A 23,478-nucleotide genomic window follows, 5' to 3' on the forward strand; every position below is an offset into this window, starting at 1 on the left:
GCAGTATGGGCTGGCCGCTGGCTAGAAGAATGGAGCGGGACCAGCCCTCCAGCACCCTCTAAGGCACTAACCCCGACATCAGAGACACTGGCTGGAAGGGCGTCCGAGCAGGCAGGGCTCACGTTGGTTTTGGTTGGGTTTTTTTAAAATATTTTTTTAAGATGTTAATAATCAAAAGTAGAAAATAAAAATCTACATTTCATTAGAATAAGATGTTATCATGGATGCCATCTCCCATGATACTCTTTTCCCACCCCTCCCCGAAGCAGGGCCCTGCCCTGTTATTTAAAATAAACAAAAAAAACTTTATAAGTGCCAAAGGTTGATGCATGAAATAATTACTTTTTTTTTTTTTCATAAAAGTTATATACAAAATGGACCCCAACCAGTGAGGCCTCCTCATCTCAACCCATATCAATCAAGATTAAAACTCGGTGCATGTGTGTGCTTCATCCAGCGTCTGCAGGATGCATCTGTGCCTTCAGGCTCTGTTAAGGAGAGTGGTCCTAAAGGACCACAGGAAATGGTCAAGTGGCTGGCAGGCCCTTTCCCTGAGCAGGCAGAGGGCAGGCCTGTGCTTTTATGGGAGGGCTTGGATGCCCAGACCAGAACCGGCCACCCAGGGGAGGAGTCAGGGACGTTCAACCCCCAATCCAACTGACTGGCAGCCTGCACCGGGAATGCCTTCCCCCACGTGGTCTGTGCGGAGGTGCCCTCACCGCCTTTGACGAGGGCAGATCATGCTTCCCCTGCCCTCAGTCCTTTCCCTTCCTTGAAGACTCAGGCATGGGGCTGGTCTTGGGGGCTCACAGGACTGTCCCTGGAGTTCTCCTACCTGAGGGTCTTCCAGCTGTCCTTTTCCATGTGGTTCTCCGGACCTTCGCTTTCAAAGGAGGCGATGAAGAGAGCTGAGAGATGGGAAGCCCCTCAGAACCCATGTCCACATGCAGTCAGTCTGCCTACTGCACCGGTTATCCCTTCTCAAACTATCCCTTCTTGGGGTGCAGCTAGGCCCGGGAAGGAACTCCCAGACTAGGGGACAGTGACCTCTGGCCTGAGCTCGTCCACAGGTCTCTGCTGTATGGGGTTCCAGGCCCCATGCGGCCCAAAGCTCCCAGCTGCCTGTCTGGGGACTCTGAGAAGTTTCCTAGTTCTGCAGCACTGACCCCTGTTCTGGCTCTCTCAAATGGCCTCTGGAGCCTCATCTCTTCTTGTCCTTATTCTTCATCTGTCATCTGCCCACGACCCCACTCCCCCCCACCCCTCCCCATGCACTCCTACGAGCTGAGCTTCCCCTGTGTAGCATGGGGATAATGATCAGGCCTGCCTCCAAGGGCAGCCACAAGAGCTACACGGGCCCTGGACTCGGGGGCATCAGGGTGACGTGTACAGCGTGGGGAGGTGGGCACACTGCCGTGGAGAGGCAGCCCTCACCTTCTTCGCTGTAGATGGGTGCTGTGAGCAGGTAACTCTGAATCTTCTTGTCCTTCTCGAAGGGACACTCTACTTGTGTCCATGTCATGAACTCGTGGATCTGTCTGGAGATCTCCCAAAATTTCTGAAGGGGCAGAAGACCAACTGGATGTTCATTTATCACCTTAAGCTTGAACTTCTTGGTTAGGGCAGGGGACATAGAGTCTGGTTTCAGTCTGCTGCTCACTTCCCTGGTCTCAACGAGATGGGACAGGGGCCCTGCATAGCTGACTTCGTGGCCATGGAAGCACTTTGTGCAGCATCAGAACCAGCAGATGTCCCCAAGGCCACTCTGTCCTGCCCTCTGCCTGGGCCAAAAGGCTGCAGGACGGTCTGTGCCTCCCTTGTGCAGGGACCCCAAGAGGGCCCCATCGGCGACTCCAGGCTGAGGCAGGCGTCCCAGCCATGCCCAGCACAGCACCACCAACCAGAACACGTCATGATCTCACTCTGTGTAAGAATCTAACTCCCTCCCACCCCTCACCTATGTGAGGTGAACACTGGGCAGCCCAGCTCCCCCCACATCTCTGCAGTCACCTTTGTCCTACCCTCCCGGCCCTGGCCAGGTTCCCTCAGCTTCCATCCGGAATTCTGCTGCCTCTTCCTCTACGCCCATGTGCCTTCTTGCTTCAAACCTTCCTGACCCCCAAACCCCCGGAGCGGGGGGGGGTCCCTTTTCTGTCTACCTGGTGGGGTTAGCACTGGGACAGGGCTCCCAGCCCTGTAACCAGATCACCCACCCAGAAGGGCTGAGGCTGCCCTCACCCCTCAGATGGCACCCATGACCCACCTGGAGCTTTCAGTTCTAAAGGCCCTTGTGCCACAGGGCCATGGCCTTGCAGCTTGCACGGATTCTGCCTGCCCTGAGGCGAGACCAGGAGGTCTGCCCGCCCTGTGCTAGGACAGCCTGGTCCTTCCCCTCAGACCACAAGGGGGCTGAGCTCACCTTGAAGTTGATATGCCCGTTGGGCAGGTGGTTGGTGTGGATTTTGTGCAGGAAGTAGATGTCCTTAACAAAAAGGTTGAACACAGGGATGACGATCTTCTCTCGGCTGCTGTTGGCCATCTGGGACCTCTGCGTGGCCCCCTGCAGGGCCGTGCGGTAGTTGCAGAAGTTGCTGGATGGGTCCATATGATGCTGTGGGCAGATGGTAGGATGTGGTGGGCTGCGCGCCCCCTGTGCCTCTCAGACCTGCTCAGGACGCCCCTTTGCAGAGCGGGAAACAGCTGATGGGGAAGGTACTTCCCCTCTGGGTGGTCCCAAACTGTCACCAGAAGAGGCCTCCTTTCCAGGAGTGAGCACAGGGAGGGAAGCCCAGAGGCGCCTGGCCAAGCACCAGGCCCAGGACCTTCCAGGCTTGGGTCTGAGCATCACGGGGAAAGCTGTAGAGAAGTCTCACAGCTCACACACCTCTTCTCTGCCCTGCCAAGCCTGGGTCTCACCTCCTTCATTTCGAAACCTTCCTTTGCCCCTCTGCTTAGACTGACACCTCCCAAACCTGACCACAAGACACAGTTGGGCAAAAAATGGATTCTATGATCAAATACATCTGAGCGTGAACATGCCTGTCAGTCCCTGGGCCACCCAGACAATCCAGCACCACGGGAAGTTGGGCCAGGAGAAGGCCAGTCTCTGCTTAGTCAGCATCACCCAACGGGAGGCTCATGGGCCCATTTAGTCGACTCTTTATTAACCCCTCCCCAGAACTTGCTCTAGGCGATGCTGGTTCTGACTGAAGTCCCAAGGCCCGAGGACATCTTAAGCTACCTGCCTCCTGAGGGTGGCCGGGCCAGCTCGACATAGCTGACACCAGACCACACTGTGGGCAGCGGGTCCTGAGCAAGGGGGCAGAGCGTGATGGGAGGCCCACCCTCCTCAGGCCAGTGCAGAACGAGGCTGAGGTACCTACCTCCAAGACGTCGAACTTGGCTGTCTTGACTTTGGACCACGTTTTCTTCAGCCTCGCCACAGGACTGAGGTTCATGCCAGCTGCAGAGGATGGCAGATAGGGTCAGGGCGGGGGAGGCAGGCCATGCAGAAACTGGATGGGAAGCCTCTGGGGCCCAGACACTCACAGATGATGGCCATCATGGAGTTGAAGTTCCCAATGTTGAAACACTCCCGGGCCACATCAATGAAGAACTCCAGCATGCGGGTCCGGTGCTTCTTCTTCACCACCTACAGGGCAGCCAGACCTGGCGTGAGCCCCACCAGGGGTTCCTCCCCCCCAGCACCAGTCCCTGAAGGGCAGCCTGGACAGGAGCTGCCCTGGGCCCACAGAGCTGTCAGACCCAGGGTGGGGGATGCTCACTGGCTGCAGAGACAGGAAATGCAGCTGTGGCATTTTCGATGCAGGGCAGAGAGGCAGGAGGGTGGGCTGAGAGGACCGAGGGAGCCCTGAACGAGCTCGTAGACCACGCTAGGCACAAGGTGCACTCCATGGATGGGTCTCTGTTGTAATTTAAGGCATCAATGTTGGACGTGCAGGTGGGGAGTTGGCCCTGGCAATGGAGACATCCTGTCTCCACTTTGAGAGTCATCTGAGGCATGCAGGAGTTGGAGCCTCGGGGAGCACAGTGGGGTCGAGGAGGAGACAGCATCCCCGGACCCATGTCTGCCGTGCAGCGCTTACCCGGCACACCTCAGTGGCCACTAGCATGCTGAGGCAGTTGAACCAGTTGTCATAGGCCTCCAGGCTGTAGGTCTTGGTCAGGTCCCCTCGGCACTGGGGGAACACGGCAGATTACGGGGAGCCCAAGGACCCTGCCGGCAGGTGCTGTCCCAGCCCCAACCCCAGAACCAAGGAACAGGAGCTGTGGCCAGAGGAGGAGATGGAGTGGGGGCAGTGGGACAGACGCCCTTGGCTGGCCCAGGTCTCCCAGGATGCCTGCCCTCCTGGTCCCCCAGGGCTAGGCTTAGAGGCCAGGCTGGCTCCCCAGGCCCCTGGGAATGCTGGGCCCCCTCCAAGCATGCATCACCCTGCATGGCCATCCACTGACCCCCTGAAGCAGGAGCCAGGAGGCCAAACCCACGTCCATCAAGTTGTGGGCCCGACACTCTAGAGGTGCTCGGGCATGCTAGATGAGGCCCCCACCCACCCTGCATGGGGTGTAGGTGCCAGGCCCACCCTCAGGCCACCCAGAACAACCACAGCCCCTCACCCTGTGCTTGTCCCGAGAGTCCATGTGGCTGACGATCTGCATCAGGTCCTCAGGGTGAATACTGCCAACCCTCTCCTGGGGTGAAGTGGGGAGACAGCATAGGAGGGGTGACAAGCCTGCCACCCTCAGGCAGGCCCCACACTCGGGGTGTAGGGCATGTTCAGAGCAGCAGGCAGGACCTCCCTGCAGACATGCACCACAGCTGCTCCTTGATCAGAGCACCCATCCAGTGGGTATGACCTACCCAGGACCCCCCAAATGTACCCCAGGCGTCTGGAACACCCTCCCCTGGGAAGAGAGGGGATAGGGCTGTGTGAGAGTGAAGGGGAAGCCTCCAGGCAGTGGCTGCTATGTGCAGGGTACCTTCCCAGCCCAGGACACAGGCAGGATGAGGTGACAGGGCGGGGGAAGTGGCCTTCCCTCTTGAAGCCCTTCACCTCCTCCCAGGCTGGTCCTTCATCCTGGGACCACTGTGGTCCCCATTACCCCAGACCCTCCCATTAATACAGGACTGCCTTGATCCTGGGGACCGAGGCACCAGGCACAGAGAAACACATTGCTCAAGTAGACACACTCTGCCAGAGGCAGTGGTTGGAGCTGGCAAGTGGGCTTCACCTGACACCCCAGTCTGACTGGCAGGAGACGCCCCGCAGCACTACGTTGAGAAACATGCCCAGGGTCCAGTGGCCTGCAGCATCAGTGAACGCACCACCAGCCCTGTCCCGAGAAGGGCACACTGCAGCACTGACCAGCTCAATATGAGTCAGCTGCTGGGCCAGCACCAGGGGGTCGCAGCACACGCCCAGGATGTCCTTCTGAGCAGCTGGCGGCTTGGCCTTGAGGACAGGCCCTTTGTCCATGGCCGGTGAGCGGAGCTTCTCCCGCAGCTCCTGAAGCTGGCTCCGTGCAGCCAGGGACAGCAGCAGGCTCTGCGTCATTTGGGCGATGGCCTTCTTCACTGTGCCATTCTCCTGTGGGGGTCAGGGGGTGATGAAGGCACCTGCGTGGGCTGGCAGTAAGACCGCCACTTCTCTGGAGGGACCCATCTCATCTCCAGGGATGTGCCTAACTTTGAACCCACATCCCCTACCCAAACCTGCCATGGGTGCTTGGACCTTTGATGACACAGAGTGGGGTACAGTGTGGAGGGAAGGGAGCTGAGGGCCAGAGGTAGGCTTTTGGGTTTGAAAAGCGTGGCTTTCCCAGTAACAGCCAATTGAGGTACTTCTTGTGGCCTTCCCACCGTAGGATGAGAGCATCTGGAAGGGCTTCCTCTGAGACCAGGAGCCTTTGCCCCGGGGGCGGGCGGGGGGCCGTGGCACGCAGCCCTGGCCTCTCTCAAGCTCTCCCTGGGCTTTCTGAGCCCTCTGGGCACACAGAAGCAGCTGCTGAGCACACGGAGCACTTCCATTGTGGAGGCCCAGCCAGCTGAGGCTCCCTCAGCTCTCCAAGTTTCTTGTCTCCACTGAAGGCCAAGAGTGAGGTGGGAGCCAGAAAAAGGCAGGCAGGCTCTTAGAACCTCTCAGGAGGCCCACACTCCACCCACCCAAAGGCCAGGAGAGGGTGGAGCCTGGGCTCATTCCAGCCCACCACTCAGGCCACAAGGTCTCCCACTTGCAGAGGGCACCAAGGGCCAGTCTGGCCCATTGCTGGCCAGCTGAGCTGTTTTCTTGGGGGGCTGGGGAAGGTGGCCAAATGGAGCCACCCAGCACTCCTCTTGGGGGAGTAAGAGCAAAGGGGACCACATACAGAGCTGTCCCTGAAGACCCACCCTCCTCTGAGGGTAGACCCTCCCTCGGACATACCCCTAAGGAGCTCTGCCAGGCTCCAAGGAGGGAGGACCTCACCTCGTCACACTGTGTGACCCGGTGGGTGATGGCCTTCAGTTCCGCCATGGCCTTCTCATCCTGGAAGTCATAGGGGAAGACCTCTGTCCACTCCTTTAGCAGCTGCACGATCTTGGCTGAGAAGGACTTCAGCTTGGCCTGGGGCAGCGGAGGATAGAGGTGTGACCCTCCAGAGTGGGTGGCAAAATGACAAGTGGTTCAAGTCCTCGTCGTCATCCCCCCCTCCGCCCCCGTCAGCAACACCCTCCACTCATCCCCCCCGCAGGACCTGCACCATTCCCCCTAAGCTGGGGTGAGGGTCGCTGGGTAGGGACATGCCCCCACCCTGTCCACCTGCGGTTTTGTCATACCTGCTTTGTTTCATATTCCCCTTAAGGCGGCTCTCTTTTTCACTTAAATTCATTTTCAAAAAACCTATCCTATCGCTACCATGACATAGAAAACAAGTTTCATTTGCTGTAATTATAAGTTACCCACAAAAAAGAACACAATAAAAACCAAGCAAAATCATTAACGTTAAACGAGAATCTCGCCTGCCCCCTCTCGGTTAAAAGCAGCTTGGCAAGTGCTGGGAAGGGCGCGGAAGCGGAGGCGTCCTCCTCCAGACTTCGTCATGGAAGGCGGTCCGGGCGCCCCCGCCGTCGCCCCGGGTCCACACGCACATACAGCCCGAGGAGGGGGAGCTGGACGCTCAGTGCCCAGCCCCGCACTGTCCCGCCAAACGCCCACGCGGGCCTAAATCCCTCCTGTGCCCGCCGCGGCTCCTCCTCGGCCCTGACCAGCTCTCTGCCCACCCGTGCCTGCTGGACCTGGACTGTTCTGGTCCCGGGGGTGACCTTGACTGCCTTCAGGGTCCGGCTCCCGCACCACACAGCTCCCCATCCCTGCATCTTCCCGCCTGGCCACGCCCCCAGCCCAGACCCCGCCCCACGCCCCCGTGAGTCCCCTAGTGTTGGCTTCCCACGCCTTGTGGAGCCTCTCCCAGATGGCCCCCTCGCTCCCTGCAGCCAGTCCTCCTGGCCAGAGTCCAGTGCACGCGCCATTCCAGGCGGCCGCCCTGACACTTGCCCCAGATGCCACAGTACCCCCAAATGAGCAGGAGCCAGAGACCAGCACTCCCTCCTCAATGCCTGTTACCACAGAACAGAGGATGGCGGCTCACCCCAAGCTCCTCTCAGGCTTCTACTGTCCCCACACTGACCCTCTGCCTAGAATTTCATCTCCCCACTCACTCTGCTCTGGCTTATTTCCTCCCGTCCCTTCAGGAGCCCTTCCTGACCCCGAGGCTGCAGACAGTGCCTGTCTTCATCCCTGCCCAGTGGCACCCTGGCCAGGCCCCTCTGGAGAGGAGACTCTGAGGCGGGCACGGGCGTTCACAAGCCTTTGCTGCAAACTTCCAGGGGCAGGAGGCCCAGCCTGGTGGAGGGAAGGTGGAGGGGAAGGTCATCAGCAAACCAGGACAGGCCCTGCTCAGCCTCAACCCAGACTAGGCCCTGCCAGCTCTTTGACAGCAGGCCTACCACCCCTGCCTCTGCACCAGACCCTGGGCTTCTAAAAGCCTCACCCCAAGCCCCGGCCCCCAGGGCCTCAGGGATGAGCTGTGGTTTCCTGACCATCCTGACTGCCCAAAGCCTGGCTCAATCAGAAGAGACAACAATGGCAAACAGCCCTATCTGAGTCACTGAAAACTCCTCTTATAAGCAGGTGCCAGCCTAAGGATGCTGCCACCTGATCTGGCTTAGAGGGGCAGTGATCCAGGCCCCACTGGCTTCTTTTCCACCAGCTGTAGCCAGACCCTCCATTCTGGGGGTCCTGGCACAGACCAGGAGAGCTGGCAGAGCTGTCTGCTGGAGGGTGGGGATGGTGCCAGTACCCACCAACAGCAGTTACTTCCAGCCTCCCAGGAGGGGTGCTCAGCTATGTGTGCAGCCCTCCAGACCCCGGGGGAGCCATGCCCCAGGTGTGCCACAAGGCCAGAGACAAGCCGACCTGCTTCCACCATGGAGGGCCCTGGGGCCAGCTCAGCCAGACCCTGTCCTGCCAGTTTTCTCTGAGTATGCTTCTCTCCCCAGCATGAGCCAGAGGGGTAGCCAGGGGCACAGAGATGGGCAGCTTCCCATCAGCAGCCCTTACCTTCTCAGAGCCAGCCTCCAGCTGCTGCCTCTGCTCCAGGCAGATCTGCCCCACACGGGCCAGCAGGTCATGAGGGGGAATGAAGACCCGGGAGCTCAAGAGAAACGTGAAGATGTACGTCCTCTGAAGGAAAGAGACAGGGAGAGAGGGCAAAGATTGGGTCAGGCCTGACGTGGCCCCCCAGGTATAGTCATAGCCTACTCCTCGACCTGGTCCAGCCACCTCCCAGGCCCAACATCAGCATCCAGTGGCCATGCCTTCTCCTGCATGGTTTACTGCCCCTTGAATGCCCTTCCTTCTTTCTCACTGCTTCCCAAATCCTGCCCACCGTGCAAGGCACAGAGCAAACCCCACTTCGCAGCAGCTCTCAAGAGGCCTCCCCTGACAAGCTGGGCTCCCAGCAGTCTTTCTCTGCTAGGATTCTCCCCTGCCCTCAGTCCTACCACATGATGGGAGTTGAACCCAGTCTTGGACGTTGGCGGGACTCTGGGCCTGTGTGAGCCCGCTGCTCAACCCAACTGGGGCAGGGGTGCTCCCTGGGCCAGGCTCCAAGCCCACTTCTTCTGCAGATCCTCACTGGCCTCCCCAGGGCCAGTGGGATGGGGCTTCACCTGTGGGGCGGGCAGGACCTCCTTGGCCCCAGCACCCAGCATCAGGGGCTGTTGCAAGCCTTGGTGCAGTCGCTACCCAGCTGTGGGTCTTGTCCCCACCTGCCACACCAGGGCCCCTCTGTCCCACGTCCACATGCCCCTCGTCACCGGGCTGTACGGCACAGGCTCTGGGGGCTCCTCATGATCTGAATGAAAGGTGGCAGAGAGCAGGGCCCAGGGCCGAGGGTTCTCCGAAGCCTTTTGTCAGATATGGGTCAGTGCTGGTGGGATCTCCACACTGGGCCCTGCCTGCAGACAGGGTGGACTTGGGGGCTGGGGAGGCTGCTTGGGGCTCTCCTGGGGGCTCTGCCCCCACATGGCTGCTGCAGGCTGTGGGCTCAGGACCCTCCACCCTGACTCCAGGCCCAAAGGAGCAGGTCTTCCTTGCTCCAGCCTGAAGCAAGCTGGGCCGTGTTTGCTGGGAGCACAGGCCTCGTGGAGCAGAACTCAGGGCCTCACTACCCTCATGCAGCCCTCAGAGGCCATGGGGGGAGGCTCTCCCGGGAACAGCAGCAGTTCCTCTAACACCCCGAAACTTCCCAAGCCCTGTCCCCAGGCTGTGTCGCATGGGTGCTCAGGGGTCTCGGCTGGCCAGTGGTCCCCCTTCTAGCAGACGGCTGAGCCATGTGAAGAAAGGCACCCAGGTGTCACACTTCGGAGTTCTTAGCCAAAGACAAGAAGAAAACCCAGGGAGGAGCCATGAGTTTCCCAGGAGAAGCACGGACACTGACCCCTGTGCTTGTGTCCCCAGCTGCCCATGTAAGCAGGGGGGACCAGTGAGGGAGGGCAGGAAACCCAGGAGCTGGCGGAGGAGCCAACACCCAGCTGGACTCTCCGGGCCCCACCTGTCGGCCCCTGCTACCACTTTGTTCTCTCCTGGGAAGCAGGGTCCCAGGGCACAGTGTTTTGGGGATGATACTGGGTGACAGTTGGCTAGGAGGCCCCTCTGGGACACACCTAAAAGAGGGGAGGCTCCTCCCACAAGGCCACTGCCCCAAGACCAGCACTGGGGTGAGAGGGCCCTGCCCTGGGCTTCTTCAGGGCCTTGGGTCTCCTCTTCCTGGCTCTGCCAACTGGGCCCTCAGCTGCCATGTCTACACCACCAACACCAGCCCCAGACAGGTCCTGAGAGGGTTTACGGGATGGATAGAAGGACAGACAAAGGACAGACAGAGCCCCAGGAGGGAGGGAGGCAGCCTGACACGTTGGGTGGGCCAGGAACCCTAGGAAGCTGAGTTGACTCCAGCGCCATCAGATAAAAGCTGGAGGGTGGAGGAGGGCAATTCCTCATGGCTCTGCCCTCAGGAGGGAGGGGACACCAGGAGGGGGCTGGCGCAGCCCGACTTTCCAAAGGGAACAGCAGGCCCAACGCCACTGCTGCTAAGAGCCGTCACCTACGGGAGACATTAGGGAAGCCACACGTAACAAGGGAACTCTTTCTAAGTCTGTACCAATGCCATCCTGAGGTGACGAGGGAGGATCTGGATTGTGGTTGAAGGCCAGTCCTGCCTGTGGGCATGTGCCCTGGGGTCTGCATGCCGGCAGGGCTGTCTCCTCTTGGTCCTGGACTATGGCAGTTTCCCAGTACAGGGACAGGACACGTGCTGGGTGGACCCTCACCAGGACCCTCACTGGCCTTGCCCTTGAGACTCCTGTTCCTCCCCTAGGGTCCTGCCCAGAACTCAGGCCCCTGCTTCTGCCCTTCGTGTGTCTGTTTCCTTGTGCCACAAGGGACACCTCCCACCAGCCTGGGGCAGCAGGGAAGTCACTGCAGTTCCTCTCAGCTAGGCTGGGGGCAGGGAGCAGAGCAGGAGGCGAGGACGGGAGGTGGGGCTGGGGCTCCCCGCTGCTCTGCCCTCCCCCGCTGCTCCCTCTAGCTCCGTCTGGGCCTCCCTCCCCATCCCAGAAGCAGTTTCCCCTGGAGCACAGGTCACTCCCACCAGTCACACCCCTCTCCAGGCCCCAGGCACTCACATCGGGGTAATAGTCCACTGTGGGGACCAGGTGCTCCATCAAGGCCTCCAGCGACCCAGAGATGAGGCGTCCGTCTTGAAAGATGAGGTCCCCGGAGCCGCCGGCCCCGCCTCCACGCTCCCCCATGCCGGGCTGCACCTGTCCACTACAGCTGGGCCCGAGTATGCTGGAGAAGACGACGGACGTCTGGGGCATAGTTTCCTGGGACAGAACAAGGCCATGTGGCGTCAAAGGTGCCTCCATCAGGCCCTCCTCCCAGGCCGGCCTGCAGCCCATGTGCATGCACACAGGTGCATGGAGAGAGCCCCCCGAGGGCCAGGAGGGGCGTCATTAGACAGCAGCTCAGGTGGGCGGGCAGGCTCCTCGGTGGCCCCTCAGCCACTGGGTGTCTGATAAATGTTTCTTTAGCACCTGCTCCATGCATACCAGACCTCGTTCCAGAGGCCTGGACACACAGAGCCCTGCCTCCTGGGGTTATATCTCAGTGGGAGAAGAGAAACTACAGAGAAAAACAATGCCCAGGAGGAAGACATGGAGCCCGAGGGTGGTGGTCAAGGCAGCCTCAGGTAGGTGGCATTGGGACAGACTGACGTTGTTAGCCGTGCAGCTTCTTGGGATAAGAAAGGGACATTCTAGGCGTAAGGGACAGCAGATGCCAAGGTCCTGAGGCCAGTGTATGTGGAGGGGATGAGCAGACAGAGTGGTCTGAGGAGTAATGGGCTGGGCCATGCCCACCCAGGGCCACGGTGTGGCCTGCTGTGTCTCAACTGAGACAGGAGGTGTGGGGGCTCTGAGCACCTGACTCAGGGTGACGGTCACTGTGGCTGCCGTGGGGAGACCAGCAAGGGAGGGATGTGAAAACCAATTGGTGGGTTTTGCCATAACCCAAGGAGAGATTGCTCAGGTCAGGTGGTAGCAGAGGAGGCGGGGAGCAGGGTCAACTCTGAATTTTGTGAAGGATGGTCTCTGGCCTGAGCAACTAACCAGCATGGGGAAGAGCATGAGGGTGGGGTTTGAGGAAAGATCTGGAACTTGCTTTGGACATACTGAATTTGAAATGCCTACTAGCCACAGAGGTCAGACAGCAGTCTGGGCGGCCCGGTGCTCCCACAGCTGGGGTGCCCAAGGTGGCCTGGCCCGCTGTGATGGGGGGCTGAGGGTCTCTAACTCACACTGCAGCGGGCCCCTCCTGGAAGCTCTCAGGAGGCCTGGGAGAGTCTGCAGCCCTCCGGGCCTCCTATTGCCCAAGGCAGCCAGCCGCCCAGGAGGGGCTGCGTGGGGATCGGCGTGATGCTATCTGCCAGTGGACACCCCACTTGTTCGGCTAGTCCCACCCCTGAGGGCAGGCTGGCTGAGGTTGGGCTGGAGGGGCTGGGCCTCCCTGCCTTGGTGGGGCCACGGCCAGGCTGCGCCCTCTCAGGTCACCGGCCAGCAGGTGCCATGGCCCCAGCACCTGCCTCCCCTGGCAGCCATGCTGCCCTCCCTCTTGGGGCGGGGGCTGCCTCCTCATGCCTGGGGGCCTAGAAAGTGCACACACCCTCCCTCTGAGGACTCCCACGGCCCTCAGTGCTGACCTTGCATTGATACCCCCGCTCTCAGCCCAGTCTGCTCTCTGACCTGACTGGAGTGAGCCTCTGAGCCATTCTGGCCTCAGTTTCCCCACTCTGCAGAAGACCAAATGGTAGCCACGATGATTTCACTGCCACGAGAGGGCCCCGGGCCGCTGACCTCCAGCAGCTTCACAGCAGAGCTGACTCCCACCCACAGCACGTCAATGGAGCCTCACACCAGGGGGAAAGGGCACCCGGCCCAAACGACATTGGCTTCCCTGCCACACACCAGAAGGTTGCCGTAGAATCCTCGGGAAACCCTTTGCAAGAAGGACAGGAGCTCAAGGCAAGTCCCGGGACACCGCCGGGTTGGAATGTCGGCGGCCCCAGGCTCTGCTGCCCTCACTCCAGGACGGGGCTCAGACCCACAGAACACTGCCCTCTGCACTCTCTCAGGCCCCACCGTGTCAGAACCGCGTCAGAAACTTGGGCGGGCCCTCCGCCTGTGCTTTAACAAGCCCTGCGGGGGTTCTATTTTGTCATTTTTTAAATAACTGTTTTTTAGCGCAGAGGCTGTTTTGAAATCAGCACTTTTTATATACAAAAGCATGTTAAAGAGGCCCCAGGGCTGGGCCTGCAGACGGAAGCACAACCACCATTTAGCGGGTCACCTGTGAGTGTGGGCTTCAAGGCAGGGGCCCAGAACCCCCTTGGAGAATGGGCAGGGCCCACATGGACCATACAGGACCACCCCAGCCTCTCCCTGGCCACAGGACCCACCCAGGGATGCTGCCCGGGGCTGGGTCTCCCTGACCAGGTCTCCTGCCCACATGTCACTCCTCTCCACCCTCCTCTGTGCACTGAGGCCCCCCGGGGTCCTGGGGACCCCCCAAGCCCCTTCCTTGCCCCCCATTCAGTCCCTAGCAGAGCCCACCCCTGCCCAGCCACGAGCACTGTGGGGAGGGTCTCCAGGCTCAGGGCCAAGCGGGAGGCGGCAGGTTCCCCAAGTGGGTCGTCCTGAGCAGGAATCTAGAGCACCCTCTGTTCAAATCCCAGCTCTGCAATGGGTTAGCTCCTTGTTCCTGGACAAGTCTAAGCAGCCTCAATTTCCCCAGCTGTTAAATGGGATGATGACAGGACCACTCCTCTGAGCCCTCTGCCTGGCATCTCTGCTGCCACCCCACCCAGCCCTGTGGTCCCTCTGTCCTTGCATGCAGGGTCCTCTTCTTCCATCTCAGCAAAAGCAGGAACAGTGACTTCTGGCCACACACCTGTGTGTCCATTGCCCACAACTGGCCCCCTTCTCTGGCCAGTCAGAGCAGAAATCCGGGCTCCCATCTTGGGAGAAAACACACAGCAAGAGCAATCACAATAAGAAAACAGCAGCTAAGACCCTGAGCACCTGGTATGCACCATCAGCAACACTAATGCTAGAGCTGGATCATCTGCTTAATCCTCACAATAACCCATGAGAGAAACTGTTATTCTCTGCAGGCTGCAGATGAGGGCAAGCACAGAGAGGCTAAGTAAGCCCCGGGTCACACAGCTAGACTGCAGCAGTGCCAGGATGGCAGCAAAGGCAGGCAGGGAGGCCTGAGTCTGAGCCAGGCTCAGCCACTTGTGGCTTTATCAGGATCCTCAACCTCTCGGAACCTGAATTTCCTCATCTGTAAAATGGGCACAGGGAGCGCCCCTTCAGAGATTTGCTGGAAGGATTAAATGAGCCCCCTGTGTACAGCACTGCTCACTAGACATGGTATCACCTCCCCCCGAGGACCCAACTCCCACAGACGTGCCTGCTCCATGCCCCCAAAGGCCACGTGGGTGCCCAGGACACAGAAGCACTGGATTATTCTAGACATACTGGCCCCAGAGGCCCCAGAGAGCCAGACCCTGTGCAGATGCTCTAAAGCGCAGGGCCGCAGCCGCAGCATCAGCATCATGAGGAAATCTGTCAGCAGGTCCCCTTCTCCTGAGTCAGAACTCACCCGTTCTCAGGGCTTTTAGATCTTCTCCTAAAGCTTCGCTGCTGAGTGCGGGCCGGACCAGCAGCGCCATCACCTGGTCGGTCATTAAAATGCAGGCCCCTGAGGTCCAGCCCAGGCCTTCTGGGTCAGGCCCGTGTCCTCACCAAACATGCTCGTCCCGTTGCGAGTTTCGGCCTGCAGGTGAGGAGAGCCAGCTTCCCCTCGGTCAGTGCCGCTCGGCTGTGGCTGCACACCAGAATCACCTGGGGAGTCTTAAAAAACCACTTTGCCCACCTCCCACTCCAATGATTCTGATTTAACTGGCTCGGGGTACAGCCGGGGCATTGGCGTTTTTCAAAGTTTTCCAGGTGAAAATAGAAGGAAGCACAGGGAGCTCTCTTCTGCCTCTGCTGCTCCTGGCTGCGTCCAGACCTGTTTCGAGGCTTTGGCCACAGACACTCAGTGGAGAGCTCCGGAAGCCTCCTGAATCTAGCCCAGGGATGGGGAGGGTGGAGCTGGGGTGGGCCAGCTTTCCGCACCAGCTCCTGTAGGGCTCAAGGATGGGGCCTGTGGAGACCCGCAGCTCTGCCCCTAGTCAGCTGGGGTGGGGCTGGACAACGCAGCAGCCCTTCTGGGGAGAGTGAGGTCGGCCTTGCACCCAGGCTGCCTCCTCAACCTCCATGCAGCTCCTCCTCCGTTCAGGCAGGAAAACGAGCACCCTCTAATTATAGACGCAGTCGGTTCACAGCGAGGCAGGTGAAGGTGATTCACCTCTCCTAGAAGATGGGTCTGGGAGCTTCCCGAGGAGGGCCAGGTGGGCACAAGGGCAGGCCCCAGTGCCCAGGTGCATGAGGGAGGGGCCCTCCTGCCAGCTCAGAGAGGGCTAGCTGCCAGTTCAGGGGCAGCAGCTGTGGGCTAGCACTTGCCTGTTTCATACCCGGGTTTACTTGCTCTCTGGGAGCACCATCGAGGAAGGGGGTCCTCCCTGCATCTGGGCCCCAAATCCTCCTGGCCAAGCCTAAAAGGGTGCCGGGCGCCAGGTGAGGAGGCCACACCCACTGCCCCTGCAGTAGGCCGGCGGCAGGCAGGGAGGGCTAGCTACCTGCCTGGATGAGCTGCCACCAGCAGCGTCCTGCGGGCTGGCCATAGGGGAGGTGGGCAAAGCAAGGGGGCTTATGTGGCTGCACTGCTGTCCTGTCCATCTTTCTGCACTCTCCCAGGGCTCCCTGCACTGCTCTGTCTGACTGCAGGCTGTCCGGCCCTCCACACTCAGCCCGAGGTGCTCCATCTGGCAGACCTCCCACTGCTCCCCGGAGCGTGTTTGCAGTGGAGTCCTGCAGCTACCCCTGCTTGAGGGCTCACGCCTGCTCCCCCTTCCATGGTCCAGCGGGGGCAAGACGGCCTTGGGAAGCCCCAGCCTCCGGCAACTCCATTCTTTTAACGCTCCTTGTAGGCACCCCCATCCGTGACCATCCATCCACACCCGCCCGAGTCCTTTCCTGTAGTTTCAGGTCCAGGTCTAGGCCTTGCCTTGATGGCACCTAAGCGACCCAGCACCAGCTGCCACTGCTTCCGACCTATGGCCTCTGACCTAGGCCCTCACAGCCATCAGCAAGTCACATGCCTCCTGCCCAGGCTGCTGTTCTTGCTGACGCATGAGACCCTCTGGATCCACCCCAGCCCATGTGCACAGCCCAGAAGTCGGGGTGGGGCCAGGTAACACCCTAGGGGCAAACTTGGGTCAATGGGACATGAGAGCCAGAAGGTAAAGTCCCCTTCCTCACCTCGGATGGGCAAAAGCTTCACAGAGCCTCTCCAAAGACACCCAGGGAGGCTGACTCTTGTTGGAAGGCATCCCCTACATCTATTCGCTCTCCCTCCCTCCTGCTGCCCTGGGACCTTGCTCCCCAACAAAGTGTTCTCACACAAGCTGTTTCCTCAGGCTCTGATCTCTAGAGGAAACTGGCCTCAGAGAAGAGCAGCCATTCGTCTTGTTTCCGTACTGCCTCCGAGGCCTAGAATAGGCCCGCGCTGATGGCCATGTCTGTCAGACAGGGACACTGGTCCTGAGCTTCACAGCGTGGGGTGGGAGGACAGGAAAGGGGAACACACGGAGCGTGGCTTCCGGCCCAGAACAAGTGTCCGCACACCAGGCATGTCATAGTCAGAAAGTCAATCCATCCTGTGGGCTCTGCTCGGCCCTGCTGGGGGACTGCTTGAACGTGGCCCTGGATCCCACCATCCTTTCCAGAGGTGCAGTCTGCAGCTCAGCATCAATACAACTCAGGTCGGAGGCCCCTTTTGGGGACTCAGCCAAAAACTTTAGCTTCTGAGTATTTGCAGCTGCCCCACATCACACACACAGGCACACTGCACACACACGTACACACACAAACTCACACCTTCTAAGGAACACACTGCACCAAAGCATGGAGAGCACGGAAGCTGACTGCACTGAGGGCCCTGGAAGAGAAGAGGGGAGCACAGTGTGGGCAGCCGAGGTCTGCAAGACTTCTGGGCCTTCGAGAGAATAACCAGAGAGAGCTTAGGCAGCCTGAATGCTGTGAGAGGTCCTGGGAGAGATACGAAAAGACGGTTTTTAGGAACTTTCTGCAGAAGATTATGAATGAAATTCCCTTTTGCAGCCTCTTCAAGAGACTTGAGCTGGAGAGTTGAGTGCCACTCACTACTTCCTCATGTGGCCCTAGCAAACTCGGGCCTTGAGGGGTCCATACCCCTCCGTCAGGAAGCAAACTAGAGAAGAGGTATCAGCTTCTGGCCACACGTGTGCAAAAAGCCAGACGCCCTGGGAGGGGCAGCCATGCCCACACACGTGTGTACACCTTTTGTGACCTAGGACACAGTCCTTCCACTCACAAACTCCAGTTGTGCCCAAGATGGTGGCCTTCAGAGACCCTGTACCCCACTGCCCCCTGGACTCCTGAGAGCTGCAGCTATGATGGAGGTCCAGATCCTTCTGAGCCAGGCGCGCCGGCCTCACTACGATGGGCAGAGCCTTCTGTGAGCACCCAAACGCGCCTGTCGCTACATCTTCACAAACTTCCCGCATCTTCATTCTCACGCTTGTCCACGCCTGGGCAAGGGTGACATGGGCAAAGGTGACATCCTTTCCTGAGTGCTCTTCCTGCTTCCTGAGCTGAGAGGCCCATCAAGGCCCATCAAGGCCCAGGGGAGGCCTGACACTGCCCAATGGTCTTGTAAAAGACTCCCACAGCTGAAGCTTTCACAAATGATTTACTTAACCATAGCTGGGTCAGGACTATAAATGATGCGGACTTGGGAGAAGCGTCCAGTTACTGCCGCGTCCGTGTGCAGTCAGCCCTGCTCACGGCTGTCCCGGGCAGCCCTGCACACCTCCCTGGAGGTGTTCCCACGCCCAAGGTCTGCTCTCAGAGGGATGGGCCCTTGAAGGCGAGGGTCCCGGCCCAGGAGCAGGGCCTGTGGGCCTCCAGCTCACCACTTCATCCCACACAGGCTTTACCGTCCCAGCTCTGGGCAGGAAAGGGCTCAGGGCATCCAGGTGGGGCAGGGACCTCATCCTTCAGGAGCTGCATGGGAGGGGCCGTGGCTTGCCCCACCTGGCTGTCCAGGGCTCTCAGGCCTCGTGGCCTCTGCTGCCCAGCTACCTGCTCCCAACATGAACTCTGTCTTCTGGGGCATGTCTGGGGAAAGGGGAGGCAGGGCTCAAGGAGCATTCACTCCCCTCACTTGGGGCATCTGCATATCTCTCCGGCCCAGAGGGACGAAGGGAGGAATGTTGGAAGGTGGCACCAGGGACAACTGGCTGGTCTTGGAGACAGCCAACTCTGCCCCAGCTGATAGTGGGGACAACAGGCCGGGGAGGGGACAGTCTCCTGCACAGCTGGACGGAAACAGTGTCAGGCTTCCATTCAACTGTGAAGGGGAGGAGCTGTCTGCGGCAGGTCCCCAGGGCACAGTGAGAATCTTATGACACCTTCCAGATTCTGGAGTCTGCAATTCTGGAAATTTCTGAGAAACACAGAAGCAGGATCAAGCTTTCTCTTGACTAACTTTGTTGTACTTTAAATCACCATCAGGAGTGGGACCCAGCTGTGCGCTGGGCATTACACATTTCATCTGCTTGATGCAATTCCCCCAACCCAGGGGGGCAGCGTGGAGATGTCACTTCTCAGGTGAGGACGCCAAGTTCGCGGGACTTGTACAAGGTTGCTTAGGCAGGCAGCAGTAAGTAGGTCTGCCCAGGCCTGCCTGCCTCACAGCCCTGCTCCTTCTCAGGACTGTCATTTCTCCTCATCATTGTCCCTGGCCAGGGCGTGACCCTCTCAGCATCAGATGAAGGCTGAGACCCTCACTTGGACACATGGATAATGCACATTCCCATGGCATTCTGCAAATGATTCCAGGGACTAATTGGCTCCCAGAAGCTTGTCCATGGATGCCAAGAAACCTAGGTTCTTGGAAAACTGGGACAAAAATGGCCCTCAGGCCCATCCTGCTTGAGTCCTGAGGGATCTGCCAGGAGTTGGAGGAGGGGCACCAGCTAGCCCCCAGCCCCTGCCAGGCTTTGCAAGGGGTGCTTCTTTCCAAGGCAGCACACGGGCTTCTATTTTTTCACCTACTCAACACAAATGGAGGCTATTTTTAGCTCGGCAAGCTGCAGGGCATCACAATTAGCAACTGAAAATTACACGTCTTGCCAGTTCTCCCCTCTGTTGGCTGGGGCGAGAGAGAGAGTGCTCCTGGAGGGAGCTGGGTGCCAGCCGTGGGCCCCCACCCTGGTGAGCCACTGAACCAAGAGGGCAGCCTTTGGCAGAGACTTCAGATTTGGTGCATTCCTGGAGCTGTCTCGGTTTCATCCCTGTTCCAGAAAAATCTAGTCTTGGTGGGAACAGAGCAGGAGCCCCATCGGCACTCAGAGGCCACAACTGGGGAGAGAACCATGCTGGCTACTTGGACCAGGGTGGCAACAGTGGAGCCCAGCTCTGCCAGGGACCCTGGAGCAGGCAAGGCTAGGCCTCCTCCCCCGTCTGCAAAATAGACCCCAACCTCCCTTCTAGGGCTAACCGTCTGGTTCTCTGAAATCTTCTGCACTGGGCTGGGGTAGGAGGCAGGGTGTTCCACAGAGCCCTTACTCTTTGCCCATCTCTCCATTCATTCATTCATTCACAAATGTTAACAAGGACCTCCCTAGGTACTAGAGATCCACCAATGAAGAAAACAGGGCTCTCTGTGCCCGCTGAGCCTGGACTGGAGCAGGCTGTGGCTGGCATGCACGATAACCATACAGATAAGGCCGTGATATTACGGGTTAGAATGGGATCAGTGCTCTGGAAGAGGAAGAGGAGGAGAAGAGGGTCAAGAGTGTAGGGGCAGGGCAGACGGTGACCTTGACCGGCAGAGAGGCTGGCCTCCCTGAGGATGGGAGACCTGAGCAGACTTGAAGAAGACTTCTGGAAAAGGAAGAGTGCCGTGCACAGAGGGAGGGCTGGTGCCAAGGCCTCAGGGCCCAAGACCTGTGAGCCTTCCATCCCCTTTGCTCTCTGGAAACAGCCTTCCCTGGAGCGCTTCCTGATTGCTCACTCACTCCAAAACAAATATTTCCTGATTATGTATCTGTCAGCCCTGCTAACACGGATCTGTGCGGGGCTGCTCCCTAACCTGCTGTAGCCCCTGAAGTCAGGTCGCGTGGAGTCCCCCTCCCCTGCCAGATTCCTGGGGCTGCAGTGGGTGGGGCGCCCTCCCTGCCCTCCTCCAGTGCCCTGTCCAGACACTGCACGGGTCTCCAGCTGGGCTCCTCTGGCGCCACGTCCAGATGAAGCGCCCCTTCCAGGAAGCTCTCCTGGATCGGGCAGGTGACCCCCTTGGGGAGCAGTCTGGGGAGAAGAATTGGCTGAGGGGGCCTTCACTTTACACAGCAGAGAACTCTAAGGAGGAGGTTGCAAATCAAATCAAAGTTGTAAATGCAATGCTTGTTTAAATGCATGCTCCCACCTTACATTTACAGGATTCCTTGTGCAAATGCAAAACCTCTTGGTAAACCTTTAGTGGGTCCTTTGCATCAGTGAGGATTTTGGCCTACTCTTTGGACCCTCTCTAGTCTCACCACCTGAGGGGGTAGGAGGGAGGAGAGGGGGCCACCCCGCCAGGAGAAGGCCATCAGGAGCTAAAGGTGGCCTTGACTCTCTGGAACGCTGTGATACTAAATTATAACTAAGAATCTGCCCGCTGGAGGGTATAGGGAGAGCAGAAAGCTGGGTGTTCACCATGGGAGCCGGGGGGGCCCACCTCACCTACTGGCTCTGCCACCCATCAGGGAGGGGAGAGGTGAGGGGTCTGGCAGTCATCTTGGTTTGGACAGAGGCTCAGGAACTCACATCTGGGAACAGCCAGCCAGCAGTGCACTGTACCTGTATTTTCTCTGCCTTGAAGCCATGGCCAGCGTCTCGGGGCCTTGTCCCTTCCACCTGGCAATGGACAGTGCCTGGCTAAATGACCCGGACGTCACCTTGCCTCGGATGGCAAGAAGGCCTCACCCCACAAGCAGGGCAGGCCAGGTGGCAGAAGCAGCAGCGCCTCCTTAGCTCCCCGCATCATCCTCCTCATCTGCCCTGTCCTGTGATCCTGCTATTTCCCAACTGGGTTCACAGACCCAACAATGCAGCAACAGCCGGCGGGCCGCCAGTGGACAGGTCACTTCACCATGGCTTCTGGAGTCCCATAAGCACTGCAGGGTCCAGGGGAGGGGGAGTCACGGAGGGGCCACCCTGCCTCCTGAATCCCACTAACGGGTGGGAAAACCCAGGCGGGAGGGCTCAGGGTCGCTAGGAGCAGCAGGGCACTGGACCCTCTGGCTGCCGGAGAGGGTGGGGGCCAGTCCGAGGGGGGATGGGGGAGGAGGGGCACCAGCCCCTAGTGCAGCTGCCTCCCCTCTCGGGTCCTCGTCCTCTCCCCACTTCTCTAATACCCCTGTCATCAGAAGCTCAGTGTCTCCTCCTCCCTCACTCCACACCCCCGACTCCTTCCTACTCCCAGACCCTGTAGTTTCTTTGAACCCTTGAACTCTTGACCGGCCTCCATCCCCACCTGGGGTCAGGTGGCACTCGGAGCTCTGCAGGGAGAACGCCCAGTGACCTGCCAGTAGCCAGGCCCTCTGGGTGTCATCTGCACAGGGCGCAGGTGAGAGATACCTGCTTGAGAGAGTCTGCGCGCTTAGCTCACTGTTAGTTCCAGAGGTCCGGTTGGTGCAAGAGGTTCTGGGAGCCAGGACCCTGCAAGCCAGACCTTGCCTCTGTCCCTAGGGTAGCCTATGGTCCATCCTCAGCCATGGGGGTGCCGCTTCCCCTAGCCCCGTGCCTGTCCACCTCAGGGTCCTCCACCCCTCCTCCCCCAATGACCCCCAACAACAGAAGGGCACCAGGAGCTGTCCATGCAGCCTGAACTCAGACCCTCCTAAGGCAGGAAGCTCCCTCCCAGGGGCTGTCCTGCCCCTCCCTAAACCCCAGCTCTCAGATCTTTCTAACTTTGAGCTGAAATGTGTCTCCCTTCAGCTCCATAGAGCCCTGGTCCTGTCTGCTGGGGCCACACATGGCAGATACTTGGGGTCTGGCTGCAAACATGGGCTGGGATCCAACTGGCTTGACCTGGCCACCCCACGAGCTGGGAGCTAACGTCCTCCTCTGTAAAGTGGCACCTCCAGCACCTGTTTCCCAGGTGGTAGTGGGCACACAGCGAGTCCACCATACTCGGGACACGCTCAGTACCTGCTGGTTTGGGTGGCACTTGGGTGGAGTCAGAACTGCAGGACACTGATGGGCACCTCAAAGTGACTCGCTACCTTCCTAGACACAGATTATGGGGGCTGCCTCTCTTCCCTGATCCCACCTCTGGGGCCCCTCTCACCTCCCCATGCCCAGGACAGCCAGTGGGCACCCCTTGCAGACAGGGAGAAAGTGGAGAGAAGCTGCCTCCTGCTTCCAGGCAGGCAGATCCACTGACCTGGCTGCACTGCCCTGTCCTGGCATGTGGGGCTTGGAGCTGGCTCCGGCCTCAGGGTGGCTGCTTGGACCCTGCCTGGGGTGGGGAGTGGCAAGGGTGACACCTCTGTGGCTAGGCCTCTTTAGTCCCCACCCCTCCTCCCTCTGCACCCCAAGGACTTTCCAGCGGGGAAGTCCTTGGGAGGACATGGCTGGCCCCGTCCGTGCAGCAGGGCTATGGGAGCACCCTGCAGCTCCCACCTCTCCCTCCTCCCAGCCTGGTGGGCTCTGGGGGCTGGAGGGAGAGGGGTGATGTTTTTCGTATAAATCAAGCTTCAAGAAATCATATTCACAAATGCCCTGAGGAAGGGCCATATTTACCTTCGTGTACCCTCTGGGCCAGCCAGGGCAGTCCCCGGGCCTGGTGGAGGGCTGTGGGCCAGCCTCCAGCCGGGAGGCGGCTGCCATGGGAACCAGAGATGCAGCACCTCTCAGGGCGCCTTCTCGACAAAGGCCCCGCCTAGGGAGCGATGCTGATAATTAAAGCTTTGTTACAGACGCATGATTCATTTTTTTCTTTCTGAATTCCTTCCTATTACCAAATACTACTTGAATTGACTGAAGGAATCTGGCCATCTCCTCTTCACACTCCTAAATACAAATTCTGCCGAGTCCGGGTTTTTTCCTCTTCTTTTTTTCCTCCTTATTTTCCCCCTTTCTGTCCAGTCAGCTTCTTCTGGTGGCTG

The 23,478-nt window shown here is 59.3% G+C and overlaps 1 protein-coding gene across 1 annotated transcript; it reads right to left on the minus strand.

The window, feature by feature from the left end:
* Positions 1-415: 415 nt before the first annotated feature.
* Positions 416-11,437, minus strand: RASGEF1A (RasGEF domain family member 1A). The gene is made up of 12 exons (XM_004432421.3): positions 11,240-11,437; positions 8,616-8,738; positions 6,483-6,620; positions 5,385-5,606; positions 4,636-4,710; positions 4,107-4,199; positions 3,550-3,652; positions 3,384-3,463; positions 2,420-2,611; positions 1,435-1,558; positions 836-908; positions 416-506 (listed from the first exon to the last, which is right to left on the minus strand). Exons 1-12 carry the CDS (start codon positions 11,432-11,434, stop codon positions 482-484), a joined length of 1,443 nt encoding a protein of 480 aa, XP_004432478.2. The 5' UTR covers positions 11,435-11,437; the 3' UTR covers positions 416-481.
* Between the last annotated feature and the right edge of the window lie 12,041 nt (positions 11,438-23,478).

Source organism: Ceratotherium simum, chromosome 6, assembly GCF_057802395.1.
Source record: "Ceratotherium simum simum isolate JZ-2026a chromosome 6, ASM5780239v1, whole genome shotgun sequence".
In the NCBI taxonomy this organism is placed as follows: Eukaryota; Metazoa; Chordata; class Mammalia; order Perissodactyla; family Rhinocerotidae; genus Ceratotherium; species Ceratotherium simum.